This window comes from Urocitellus parryii, chromosome 1 (genome assembly GCF_045843805.1).
Source record: "Urocitellus parryii isolate mUroPar1 chromosome 1, mUroPar1.hap1, whole genome shotgun sequence".
Taxonomy (NCBI): domain Eukaryota; kingdom Metazoa; phylum Chordata; class Mammalia; order Rodentia; family Sciuridae; genus Urocitellus; species Urocitellus parryii.
This window is the reverse complement of record NC_135531.1, coordinates 144,648,110-144,661,064: the sequence shown is the minus strand read 5'-3', so window position 1 is coordinate 144,661,064 and position 12,955 is coordinate 144,648,110. Positions and strand designations below refer to the sequence as shown.

Genomic DNA, 12,955 nt, shown 5'->3' with positions numbered 1-12,955 from the left:
ATGTGTCAAAAGGCTACGGAAGAAACCATTGATCTTGCCTGGCATACAGTAGTGTGCCCAATGACTATCAGCTATTCTTTTAAAATGGTACTTTTGTTATTGGTAACATTGCCCATTGCTTCAGCTCTTTATCATAATGATCTCGGGAGATGGACAGTGTTATCAAATAACGGGCCACAGAGCTTGAGGGCAGTAGACCTAGAATTTGAAACCAGGTATATCTCAGTCCATAGCCAATGCTCTCTGTCTGTGCCCTGTCACCCTGTCCCAAGGGAGCACAACATCTGTACATCTTCTCTTCTCCCTCTGTACTGACTTTGAAGTTCCCTGTTACATGGATGCAGATTGGGGGAGAGGGGAGACAGGGAAGAAAGGGAGCAGGGTGGTTGCATCTTAGGATAGGTCTAGATGCAGGGATGTCAGACATGTCCCTCTGGGTTTAGTTGAAAATGGGCATATTTCCAGGAATGGTAAGTGGGCAAATTTTCTGGCTCAATTCCTTGATGGATGGGATGTATTTGGTTGAGCCTTTCAGTCATTTGTGGGTTAAACACGAACTGTCTGCTGCCCAGCTTCCTCTATATAATTTCATATTTATCATGCTCTTAACGATGAGGAATAGGACAGACAGAATGGAGAATAGCGTGTGAGGTCCTGGCCCTCAGCCTCCTGGGTCCCCGCCCCTGCCTCCTGGCTGACCTCTAACTCTGCCAGTGCTAGCATTTAGCAAATTAGATCAACTCAGGCTCTTAGAAGGATAAATGACTGGTGGGTGCTCAGGGGAGGGTGGCTAGAGGACTTGGGGGTGATGGCAGCGAAGGGCCCCGGAACCCATTCTCAGAAACTCCACCATCCACCCCAAGGCTGTCTGGGAGGATTCTAACTGAGACACAGGGTGAATCACCAGGGGCTGCAGTGGGGGAAGGAGAGGAGTGATCACAATATCCTATTGCCAGGTGGACCTTCAGTGACCTTCCAAGCTGTTTCTCAAACTAATCTGCATACTCCCTGAGACAGAATAGGTGCCTACTGCAGAGTGTGGGCTCCTGGCCAGAGTTTCCGAGTATGGTTGTGCAGGGAATCATCTGGGGACCTGACAACAGGTCCCCAGATGCATAAGCCTGCAGAGTCCTAGGGTGGCTGGGCATCTGTGTTAGCAACATTGTAGAATATGCTTATAACTCTGGAAGCTCTGGTCCTAGGAACCTCCAACCCACAGGTTTGGAACTCACCAATGGAGGCAGATAGCATAGAGGTTAAGGGTAGAGGGTCCAGAGCCTGTGGCCCTTAATCTTTAGCCCCATAGTACCTGTGAGAGCTCATTATTTAATCTCTCTGAGCCTCAGTTTTCTCATCTGTAGAATGAGACCCATGGTGATGCATGCCTTGTCATGTGATGTGGGAATAAAAGAAGAGTGAAGATTGTAGACTAAATGCTCCTGTCTTCTCACCTTCTCACGTCTTCAGACAGGCCAGTTGGGTAGTGGCCAATCACACTTCAGAAGAGAGTTGCTGGCACCTTCTTTTGCAGCTGACCGTAAACTGGGGATGCCTTTTTGATCCATGCTACAGAGCTATTGTGTCAGAGGCAGTGTCAGGTCATGGTTAAAGCTGTTGAATTCAGAAGCAGAAGGCTGAGGTACCAGCCCCTACTTTTACTCTTACTACCTTTGTGACTTTCAGTTAGTTAATTGACCTTACTGAGCCTTAGTTTTCCCATTTATGCCATGAGGGTAACATTCATAAGGATCATAAAAGTTGGTGTGAATAATAAAATGCCTGGTCTGTAGCAAAGGTTTAATAACTTATTGCCACTACAACGGTGGTTATTTACCATGCTCCAGACTTTTGCTTGGTCTCTTCTCTGTTTGGCCCAGAGGCTTGTTCATGTGACGCTGGGTCAACTGTACCTTGTGGCCCTATACTGGAACTCACCCATTCTCACGTGGAAACTTCCACTCTCTGCTGTAATTCCAGCAGCCACACCCTGGCACACACGGGAGCATCAGTTGGCTTGTGATCCAGCCTTCTGTGTTTGTAGCCTTTGAGGGAAACCAAGATGGTGGGAGATGTCCTGGTCAGCTGAGGTGAGAAAATAGCTTGGGAACAGGATGCCCTCGGCCACTCTTGCTTCTGCCCTTTCCTGTCTGAATCGGGGAGTGGATGTGACCCTTGCTCTCTCCGCTTCACCCCCAGCTGTTGTGGGAGCACCTTAGGTGACCTGCCAAGGGGCTGGGCAGGCACTGCTGCATCCGCCTGGGTGAGGCAGCTGGGAAGTGGGCAGGCCGCTGGCACAGGAATGAGCCGTCTGGGATGGGACCTGGGCAGGGCTACTGCAGACCAGAGGCTGGCATTGTTTTTCCTGAGAGCGTCACAGACTCTTCCCAAAGGACAAAACCTGGGCAGGCCTCCCAATGAGGTGGGGGTGGGGGTGGGTGGGGCCAAGATGACCTGAGAGAGAAGTCCTTCCAGATCATAGTGACGGACTCAGAGCTGGGGACACTTTAGGTTTGGCGCTATCTGGATGGACAGGAGTCTGAGGAAGGGTCTTGAAGTACCTGAAGCACTGCCAGGCCTTTGGGACTTCCTCCTGGGTTTCCTTCTGCCCAGAGCCTTGGGTTCATTCTCTTGCTGTGGTGTTCATCTCACTGGATGGAGGATGCAGATACCTGCTGCCTGGGTTTCTCCTCATCCCGCCATTGATGATGTGGGAGAGCAGCAGATAAGAAGGGGGAGCTCTTCCTCACGGAGTCTGGATTAGCCCTCAGAGACCTCATTGGTAGCATCTGAGCATTCGGTCCATCAGTGTGAGGGCTGATGAGTCCTCTTTACCATTTCCATTTCCATTGCAGTCACTGTCCCCATGTTTATTCTCTGCTTCATGAGGGCAGGGGCTTTTCCCATCTTGTTCACCATTCCATTCTCAGCCCCTAGCAGGAACCTGGCCAATGTTTGTGGGGTGAGTGGCTTTCCTCCTATGGGCCTTGAGTGATGGATGGTCCTCACATCCATCCGAATTTTCAATCAATCAGGGATGAGAATTTTTGAAAAAAACATTTGCATCTCTATTGAACACATCTACTTTTTTCTCTTTTCATCATTTCCTAAATAATACAGCATAACAACTATTTGCATATTATTGGCATTGTTTTGGTTTTATAAGTAATCTAGAATTGATTTAAATAGGTTATATACCATTTTCTACAGGGGACTGTGATTTTGAAATCTTTGGGGAATCTGGACCCAATCTCCCATGGCTTCTTAAGGACAAGGATTATGTCTAGATTTCAACTGGAACATGGTCAAAGCTTAGTGAGAGGGAGAATAAAATAAATGAGCACACATCTTTATTCTAATTCTAGGCTAAAATCTATGATCAAGGGAAAAAAAATTGCCACCCATGCCTGGTTGTGGGTGTCACTTCACCAAACAGCTGCCATGCTGGCAGGGAGCCTTGGGGACTAGCAGGAACGTCTCCAGTCCTGCATTTCCAGCTAGCTTTGCTTCCAAGTACCAGGACAGCTGCCTTTCATTTTTATTAGGAGTCCTCGTAAGTTAGTGAATTACCATTTTCATTTTAGGGTTGAGGAATTGAGGCTCAGGGTGATTTAGGACATTTTCTGAGAAGCAAAGAGTCCCAGGTCTCCTAACTGCAGGCCATTGGGCTTTCTCCAGCCACTGCCTTTTCGAAGTCTATGAAGTTCTGACCTGTGATTATCATAGGCCATGTTTGGTTTGGGAGACCTTTTGCGATCTTGATCCTATAGTCATTCATCAGTTTTAACTGTCCTGGGTACAAGTTTTTAAACTTTTTTTTTTTTTCTATGCTGGGGATGGAACCAAGGAGTGCTCAACCACTGAGCTACATGCCCAGCCCTTTATTTTTTTTTGTGAGACAGGGTCTTGCTAAGTTGCCTAGCTGGCCTCGAACTTGCAATGCTTGCTATTGCCTCAGCTTCCCAAGTCCCTGGGATTATAGGCGTGTGCCACCGCACTCAGCGTTTTAAACACCTTCTGACTTTACTAGTTCAGAGATTCTTAACCGGAAGCCCTGTGATGAATTTAGGGGGCCCCAGAGCCCTGAAATTGTGTGCCACATCTCAGATTACAAGTGCATTTCTCTAGAGAGGAGGTCTGAGCCTGCATTGGGTCCTCACAAAGTGGTGCATGGCCCCACAATAAGGTGAAGAACCAATGATCAAAACCAACTGTGCCCACATGCCTATGGGCCTGTACAAGGGACTTATTCAGGATCCTGGAAAAAAAATCTTTGACCAGATATTCTATTTCTTCTATCAACAGAGGACTGATCATGGTGAGCAGTAACCTCAGCTACATCATTGAGCCCCTCCCTGACAGCGAGAGCCAACACCTTATTTACAGATCCGAACATCTCAAGCTGCCCCCGGGGAACTGTGGGTTCGAGCACTCCAAGCTCACCACCAGGGACTGGGCCCTTCAGTTTACACACCAGACCAAGAAACGACCTCGCAGGGTGAGTTCCAAGACTCTCTGTGCACGAGTCAACCTGGGGCTAGGCTTGTCCCCTTTGAGCACCCTTACTTTGAACCCAAGAGTATTTATCAATTGAAAAAGAATGGCGGAGAAGAAGGGAAGAATTTCTTCTTTTATTTGAAGTCATGGTCAAGTGTGAGAATAACTACTTTGGGGGCAAATGCTACTAGTTTTACAATGCTCTAATATGTTGATTGCAGAAACTATAAGAAAAAAAAAAAGAGTATGTTTCCCCTTCTGAAATAACCACTTCACCTTGTACACCAAATGTTATTTATGCTGAAACTCGTCTGTAGTTTAAAGGTTATTGGGAAACTTGGTCGTCAGCAGGCTCCCTCACAGTGTGTCACCCTCTCTTCTACCTGTGCTAGTCAGGTCAGCTCATTAGTTTTTGAGAATAAAGGCCTGGATTCCATGTCCCAGAGCCGCCTCCAGCCATAACCAAATGGCAGGTGGACAGCGTCGTGCAGTGAGGCTGATGGCAGCCACAGCCCAAGCCATTTCTAGTGTCCAAGTACAACGTAAGCAAGAAGGCTCACCGCCAGCTCACCAGCTCGTTTTCTCAGCAGATTTTGAAATGAGGCCAAGTTCACGGTTTCTATAGCTCTGATCTGCTTATATCTCTTCCTTAGATGAAAAGGGAAGACATATACTCCATGAAGTACGTGGAACTTTACCTTGTGGCTGATTATGCAGAGGTAAGGGGGAGCTATGGGTTCGAGCATAGAATCTACTCTCTTGATGGCTTTGACACTCCAGGCTTCGGGCTGCTTTGGGGAAATGCTGGCACATTCATCTCTCTCTGATTTATCATATGATTTTTGACCTTAAATCTAACCATCCTTTTTTTGGCCATTTTTTATATAGTTGGGGAAAAAAGAGAAAAGAAAATAAGAAAAGTCTCTCCTAGCTCCACACACTCATCAGAAGGAAAAGAGTAGGGCCATTATCTGGAGTGACATTTCTCAGACTGGGTCTGAAGTCCTAATTTAGGTTCTGATGCTTATTCTTAGTGGGCCCATGAATTCTCTAAAAATTTTATTTTGTATAGAGATAATAACTGTACTCTCTGTCATCTAGCTGAATACCATTTTCTTGCCCATGTGTGGGTCAATTTTTATAACCATGTGGCTATCAAATGAGAACATAAAGCCATGATTCCCAAAATATGGTTCCCAGATTAGCAGCATCTGTAGCACATCAGGACTTGTGAGAAATTCAGATCTAACCTACTGAATTCTAAACTGCCAGGTTGGGGTCCAACAGTCTGTGTTTAAATAATTCAGTGATTTCTGTGCCCAGGAGAGTTTTGGAAACCCACTTATCTAAAGAAGTAGCAGGTATCTTGGTCAGGTTTTTGCATTGTTGTGACCAAAATCCCCAACAAGAACAACTTAGAGGAGGTGAAGTTTATTTGGGGCTCGGTTCAAAGGTCTCAGTCCATAGGTGGTTAACCTCATTGTTCTCAACCCAGGGTGAGGCAGCACATCATGGAGGAAGAGCCCAGTGGAGGAAAGCTGCTCAGCTTATGGTGGGGTCAGGAAACAGAGAGAGAGGGATGGCAGGGAGAGGTCTCTGGGAAGATGTATCTTTCCAGGGCATGCCCGCAGTGACCAACCTCCTTTAACCATGTCCCACCTGCCTACAGTTACCACCCAGTCCATTCAACCTAGGATGAGCTGATTCCATTACAGCTGTCATGATGTGATTTTTTTTTTTTTTTTTTTTTTTGGCGGGAGGTAGATATGAAGGATTGAACCCAGGGGCACTTAACCACTAAGCCACATCCCCAGAACTTTTTAAAAAAGTATTTTGTTTAGAGTCAGGGTCTTGCTAAGTTACTTTGGGCCTTGCTAAGTTGTTGAGCTGCCTTTGAACTCATGATCCTCCAGCCTCAGCCTCCTGAGCTGCTGATCGTTTTTTTTTCCCTAAATATTTCTGATTACATTAGCAGGAGCTTTGGGGGGGGAACATCTCATATCCAAACTACAACAACAGGGTAGACTTTAATTTATATTCCTTTCATGTGGAATTTGCTGAAAACTGCCTGGCTCACTCATTCATTTTCTTCATTCAGCAATGATTCCCTGATTTTCTGTGATGGGCCAAATGCTCAGGATACAGTTCTCAAGAAGTCACACCCATCTCTGGCATCATAGAGTTTGCAGCAACAGCACAAAAGCTTTGTAGTTCCCAAGTGTGCCACCACCAAGGTTATCCCTTAGGGAGGATTCGAGTCCGTGGAGTGGAGAATCCCACATGGTTCAAGGACTTGGGGAAGCTTCTCTGAGGTGGCAATGTTGAAGACAACACCTGCAGACTGGAGTCAGCCCCATTGGCCTAAATTAGCCAGATGCTACTTCCAGGTCTCACCTCTGTAGACTCTACCAACCCCACAACCCAGCCCCACCTCTGCACGCTGGGCCTCCATGACCAGGTGCCTGTTCTCACGTGGTGTGCTTGCCTGGGCTGCCCTGCAGGCAGAGCTCATTACAACTCCCCTCTGTGTTGTACTCCATGCAGACAGGGTTACCAGCTCCCCAAAAGGCCTTATTCTAAGGTGGCTCTACTCAGGGCACCATCTCAAAGCGCAGATCCTGGAACAGTGTCAGGTGGTGGGAAGAGTGCTGACCTTTAGGCCTGAAGAGTTGCCTCCCAGTGTGAGTGGCAGGAAGAGGTGGCCCTGGGTTAAAGGACAAGGAAGAGTTAACTGGGCAGAGGAGTGGGTGGAGGTGAAGGGCATTCCAGCGAAGGAACATTGTATTCCACTTTGAAAAGAGTTTAGTTTTTTAGTAACGTGTTTTTTCCAGCAAAGAGTGTGTGTGTTGGTGTGTGTGTGTGTGTGTGTGTGTGTGTGTGTGTGGTGTGTGTTTTCTCTAGGACTTTTGCTTCTTCCTAAAGGCAAGTGTGTGCAGAGGATGGGGAGCAATATGGGGAACAAAATCAAAAGCCAGTTTCAAAGCCAGCCAAGGCGCGCCATGCTCCATCCCCTGCCCTGCAGGAGGGTTGCTGGGAGAGAGCTGAATTCTTTGGACTCCAGGACACATTTCCATTTAAACCTTGTGTCTAAGATCATCTAATAAAGAGGTCGTGAGCCTTTTCTTCTTCTTCTTCTTTTTTTTTTTTTTCAATCCTTTGTTAGATAGAAGCCCAATAGTGAAGTATATAAAACCCAGCTGTGCCAGTTGGAAGGAGGGGTGTTTCTCCTTTGCAGCCTTTCAGTCTCCCTAGAGGAACCTTGGAGAAGGGTTTTGAATATATTTATTTATTTACTGGTGCTGGGGATGGAACTGAGGGCCTCATGCATGCTCGCCAAGCACTCTGCCACCGAGATATACCCCCAGGGAGGTGTAGGAATGTCCAGCAGCCACAGAAGCAGGGGTGCTGAGACAGGGCAACCTTCTCTGGGCTCTGCATTGAGTGCAAAATGAGTAGGAACAGGGAGGCCTGGCACTGCTGCCTTGAGAGACAGTTGTCACTAGTGGAAATGACCCAGCAGCTTCCCGCTCCCTGGGCTTAGGTGGGAGCTCCGGGGTGGATCTCAGCATGTTCACTCCTTAGATGAGGCAGAAGTCCAGGGGAGCAACCGAGAGTGTAGTGTCATAGGAGGTGACAGAGCACCTGAAAACACAGGGCTGCAAAAGGCTTTTATAATACCTCAGAATGTGGGGTAGCTGAGAAAGGATGGATACACCATGTGTACTGTCAGTGTCACCCTAGAAAATGGAAAGTTGATTTTTTTTTTTTTTAAGCCAAAGGGATTGCAAATCTAGTCTGTGGCCACCCACCACATGTTTTTGTAAACAGTTTTGCTGAACAGAGCCATGCCCATTGGTTTCCCTATTGCCTGTGGCTTCTTCCAGGTCACCAAGGCAGAGCTGAGTAGTTGTGACTTAGACTGTATGGCCCAAAAAGACCAAAATATTTACTATCTGGCCCTTTACAGGAAGTTTGCTGACTCTTGCTTCAGCCTGTGCTGGACAACATGATGTACTACAACTATGGTGGCCTTATTGGGCCTTATTGTTTGAAGATAGGATAACATATTTGAAAGACAGCGAAACCTGACCCTAATGTTCTAATAAATGTTTACTAAATGAATGGAAATGTTGCAATACTTTCTGTGCCACGAGGCCAGTTCAGAAATCAGGAAGCCTTCAAGATGGAAACTTCTGGATTAACACGGAAAGGTCTATGTCACACAGGGTCTCAGAATTTAACTCTATAGGAAGCAAAGAGGATAGTGAGATTCCCTTCTGGTGAGTGACAGTTCCAAAGAAGCCCATAATCAGTGGAAGAAAAGAAATGGTTGATTTCTTCCATGCATAAGGACTGAGAACACAATCTTGGCCATACAAATATCTGACAATGTTTTATTTGATTGTTCATTTATTTATTTTTTTATTTTTGGCTTGGATATTCTTGTGGGGTGAGGTAGAGGAAGAATGTGAAGGTTTGTATTTGAAGTGACATTTATGTTGCATACCTGTGATAAATCATATAGGTACCCAAAATCTTTGTAACGATGACAGCATACAAGAGTTGCCCATCATTTGCAAATTCAAGTTGCAATTTTAGAAAAAATCTTATCTTTACATTGTTAAACTTTTCTCCATTATTGCAGCTGAGACAAATCTATCCTTTGAGGCAGTAATGGTCCATTCATACTGATACATCATCTTCTTGGTACCCATGGCAGACATTTCTAATCAAGTAGAGGAAATTGATTAGAAATGTCTGGTTTTAGTCTTATGCAGTCCAAGTTCTCTGTAGAAGGCACTGCTGGTTGATCTCAATGGTGCAGTCTGAAGTCTCTTTGCTTATATCTATGGTCCTGTTGTCAGCACCCATTGTGTGTCATTCAAATGCTCTCCATTGCAGTAATTTCTGTGAAGATTTTCTCAGCAAGTTTTCTTAACCCATTTTAATTGTGTAATCCTTAAATACAGGATCTATTATACTAGCTATTTCTGGTCCTTTCACCATTTTAATTGAAGCTCCAGGACCGCAACCTCACACTTCTTTGTGTGCTGCCTAATGCTAAAGAGAGTCTTGCCCATAGCTGTTGTTCAACAGGGTTTTGACCAGTGTTGATTGAACACATGTAGGGGAGCCTCATGAGATCTATGTGGCAGTGGATTCATATTGGGGTGATGACCAAGGCAAGAATCAGGTCAGTCCCTCTTCTAAGCCTCAATGGGAGTTTGCCAGAAGCTTTGTAATTTGAAGGTCAGGAAAATAAGATTTACTGCAAGGGTTAGAAGGTAATTCAATTCACTCCACAATTACTGCTTGCCTGATATGTGCTCTGCATTTAGCTGGTAGGCACAGATACCAAGATGGATATATCCCAAGTCCTGTACATCATGAGCTGTTGCTGTGGTGGAGAAGAGAGTTAGATGAGAAATGGCTGCTTACAGAAGACAGAAGAAAATAAGAAAGTCAAAGACAAGTCATGGGCACAGGAAGAGATCTGGGGTCTCACCTGGTTCTGTTTGTTTTATGTAGTTTCAGAAGAATCGACGAGACCAGGATGCCACCAAACACAAGCTCATCGAGGCTGCCAACTACGTTGATAAGGTGAGACCAGGTGTGTACTTGGTGGGACAGGTGCCAACACGACAGTGGTGCCTCAGGACCAGAGATCACATGCACCTGAGTGCCATCTGCTGCATTGGCCTCCCCAGCCGGTTTCTGAAAAGGGCCAAGTGGTGCCATCAAGACTCAGGGTAGTCATAATGAAGCCCTGAACTGTGTAACCGTAGGCAAGTTGCTCATCTTCAGGTTGCAGGAATGTTTGTTTCTGTTTTGCTTTGTTTTAATTTATAAGGTAGAGGAATTGGCCTAAATCAGTGATTTTATTTATTTATTTATTTTGGGGGTGGAATCCTTTTTAAGTGAAATTTTATGTCCATGTCTATGTAGAAGTCCTATGGAAACACGGTGCTCTGAGTGAGGCAGGGGTGAGCACTGCCCCCCTCAGCCCTTCCTTCACCCCTGCAGTGGCTCCCGAGGGTATGGAGGAGCCCAGTTTAAGAATGCCTGAGAGTTTCTGAAGGCTCCTTTCAGGTATAAAGCCCAACGATTCTTTGAATTAGGAGGAATTAGGTAGGTCAGGATGGGAAAGGTACACCACCGGAAAAGTTGAGGAATGGTTTATTTGGGGCCAATCTGCAAAGTTTCCCTCTGTAAAAACTGCCCTAAAATGATTTCTTATCTCTTAGGGAGACTGCAAATGGTTAACTTTCCCAGCTTATGACCTTTTACAATGTACTTTTAAGAAATACTCAAATTTTTAAATTTCACTAAAATACGCTGTCCTGGGATTTGGAAATACTTTGTAAATGTGAAAGAGGGTACTTGCTGGAGTACCAATTGCAGAAAAGGTATGACAGCAACCTCTTGACAGGCTAACAGTATATCATTTAAAAAGTAGGTTTGGGTATGTTTGGGGTCCCACATCTCTTTGAGGATCTCATAACAATTTTATGTACAATTTCTAGACACTCATAAAACTGAATTCTGGGCCTGCTAGGGACTCATGGATCCCAAGTCTGAAGGGGAATTTTTAAAATTTTTTTAAAAATAGTTTACCTAAACATTGGAGGATAAAAAAGAGAATCTAAAATATATTTTTTTAAAGGGACTAACAAGCAAATTTGGAGGTGTTCTAAGGTCATCAGATGGGGTGACCTCAAAGGCTTTGGAAACACAGGCAGGTGCAAGTCAAACACTGGCATTTCCTGGAGGGAAGGACTCAGACACAACAGAGTCCTCTGTCCAGCTCCCAGCTCACTGAGGAGCACCGTTTAAATAATCCTGCAACCCAAGCACTCAACATCTGGGAAAATGAGGAAAGCTTGTTTCCCTGGGGAATATACAGGAGCCAACCCTGATGTCATCCACGTGATGTCTGTTGTCCTGGGGACGTGGCAGGTGGGGGACTTGACTTGGTTGGGTCTCCCCTTTGTGACCACTCCAGCTGGTCTAGGTGATGGAATTGGGGGCACTGATTGAAAAAAAAAAAAAAAGGAAAAAAAAAATGAAAGTAAAAGAGAAACAGCCACAAACCCCCAGCCATAGTTGAAACCCATGCTTTACTGACTGGTCCACTCTGCGGAGCCACTTGCTTCTCTCCCTGGCAGCTGAGGTTAGACATTCCCTGTGTGTGTGTGTGTGTGTGTGTGTGTGTGTGTGTGTGTGTGTGTGTAGACACACCCACTTCTCTGAAGTTTGCTGACCCAGCTACTTGAACTAAAGGATTGTTCAATGAAAGCTGAGATGAACTGCACTCGTTTGCTGAATCATGAGCCCTGTCGAAATATTTTCCCCTGTGAGAAGGCCAAGTCTCTTTCCTTTCAAAGCTCCCTAGTGAAGCAAAGTTAAATGAGAGTCTAAGCCCTTTATTTTCTGGAGTGAGTGATGTGGTATAAAACAGAAAAATCAGAATTCCCATAGATACTTTGTGGAGCCACAATTTCTCTGGGGCAAGAAGAAGGTCTGTATCTACCCCAGCCCTTTAGCCGTCTAGGGTCTTGAGTGGGCTCTGAGGTGACGAGGTGGGCCCTCATCCTGGCTTCCTTGTTTATCTGCACCTTGGGGCTTAGAACACAAAATGCTTGACAAACATTGGCGCCTGGGTTATTTTTTTTGGGTGGGGCAGTATCTGCCAATTTTAGATTAAAATGGTCTTACCGGTTCACATGACTCATGCGGCCTCTGCATACATGATTTTCTAAATAAATATCATCATCATCAAAGATATTAATTGTACAGATTATGGGGTTTGACTAATGTATCATGCTTTGGTCATGCCCCCCCCCCACCTCTCTTGCCTTTCCCTGTTGCCCCACCCCGATCCTTGTCCCCTACCTAACAGTCCCTCTTCTACTTTCAGGTCATTTTCCCCTCACATATGAGAGAAAATGCGCCGTACTTGTCTTTTTATGTTTGACTTATTTCACTTAACATGGTGATGTCCAGTTTCCTGGAAATGACATGATTTCATTCTTCTTTATGGTTGAATAATAATCCATTGTGTATATATAACACATTTTCTTTATCCTTCCACAGGCACCTAGACTGATTGCATCGTTAGCTGTTGTGAATAGTGCATGATGCTTTTCTTTTCTTTCTCAGTAGCTCAGTAGCCTCTAAGACAGTTGCATCAAAGAACCCCTTGAACCCACACCTTCCAGTGCCTTCACTATAAAGAAAACCCTCCTCCTACTTCTGTGCACAGGAGAGAGGCTGTGGCATTAGAGGTTAGGTGCAGCTCTAATCTTAAGGAGGCTGAAAGGTCTCATTTGTTGAAGTTCAGGGTCTCTGGGTTTGGACAGAATCCTGAAGATCACCTGGGAGCTTTGCAGTCTTGTGCTTACTATCTGTTTGTGGAACCCTTGGAAAAAAAACCCCAAGCTTCTAAGGAAACCTGTTAGAG

At 45.5% G+C, this 12,955-nt stretch overlaps 1 protein-coding gene across 1 annotated transcript in view; it reads left to right on the top strand.

The window, feature by feature from the left end:
* Window positions 1-12,955, top strand: part of Adam19 (ADAM metallopeptidase domain 19) — an 85,224-nt gene that overhangs the window by 47,739 nt on the left and 24,530 nt on the right. The window contains exons 6-8 of the mRNA XM_026388336.2: window positions 4,303-4,495; window positions 5,148-5,213; window positions 10,024-10,095. Coding sequence (XP_026244121.2) covers window positions 4,303-4,495; window positions 5,148-5,213; window positions 10,024-10,095 — 331 coding nt within the window. The remainder of the gene's footprint in view (window positions 1-4,302; window positions 4,496-5,147; window positions 5,214-10,023; window positions 10,096-12,955) is intronic.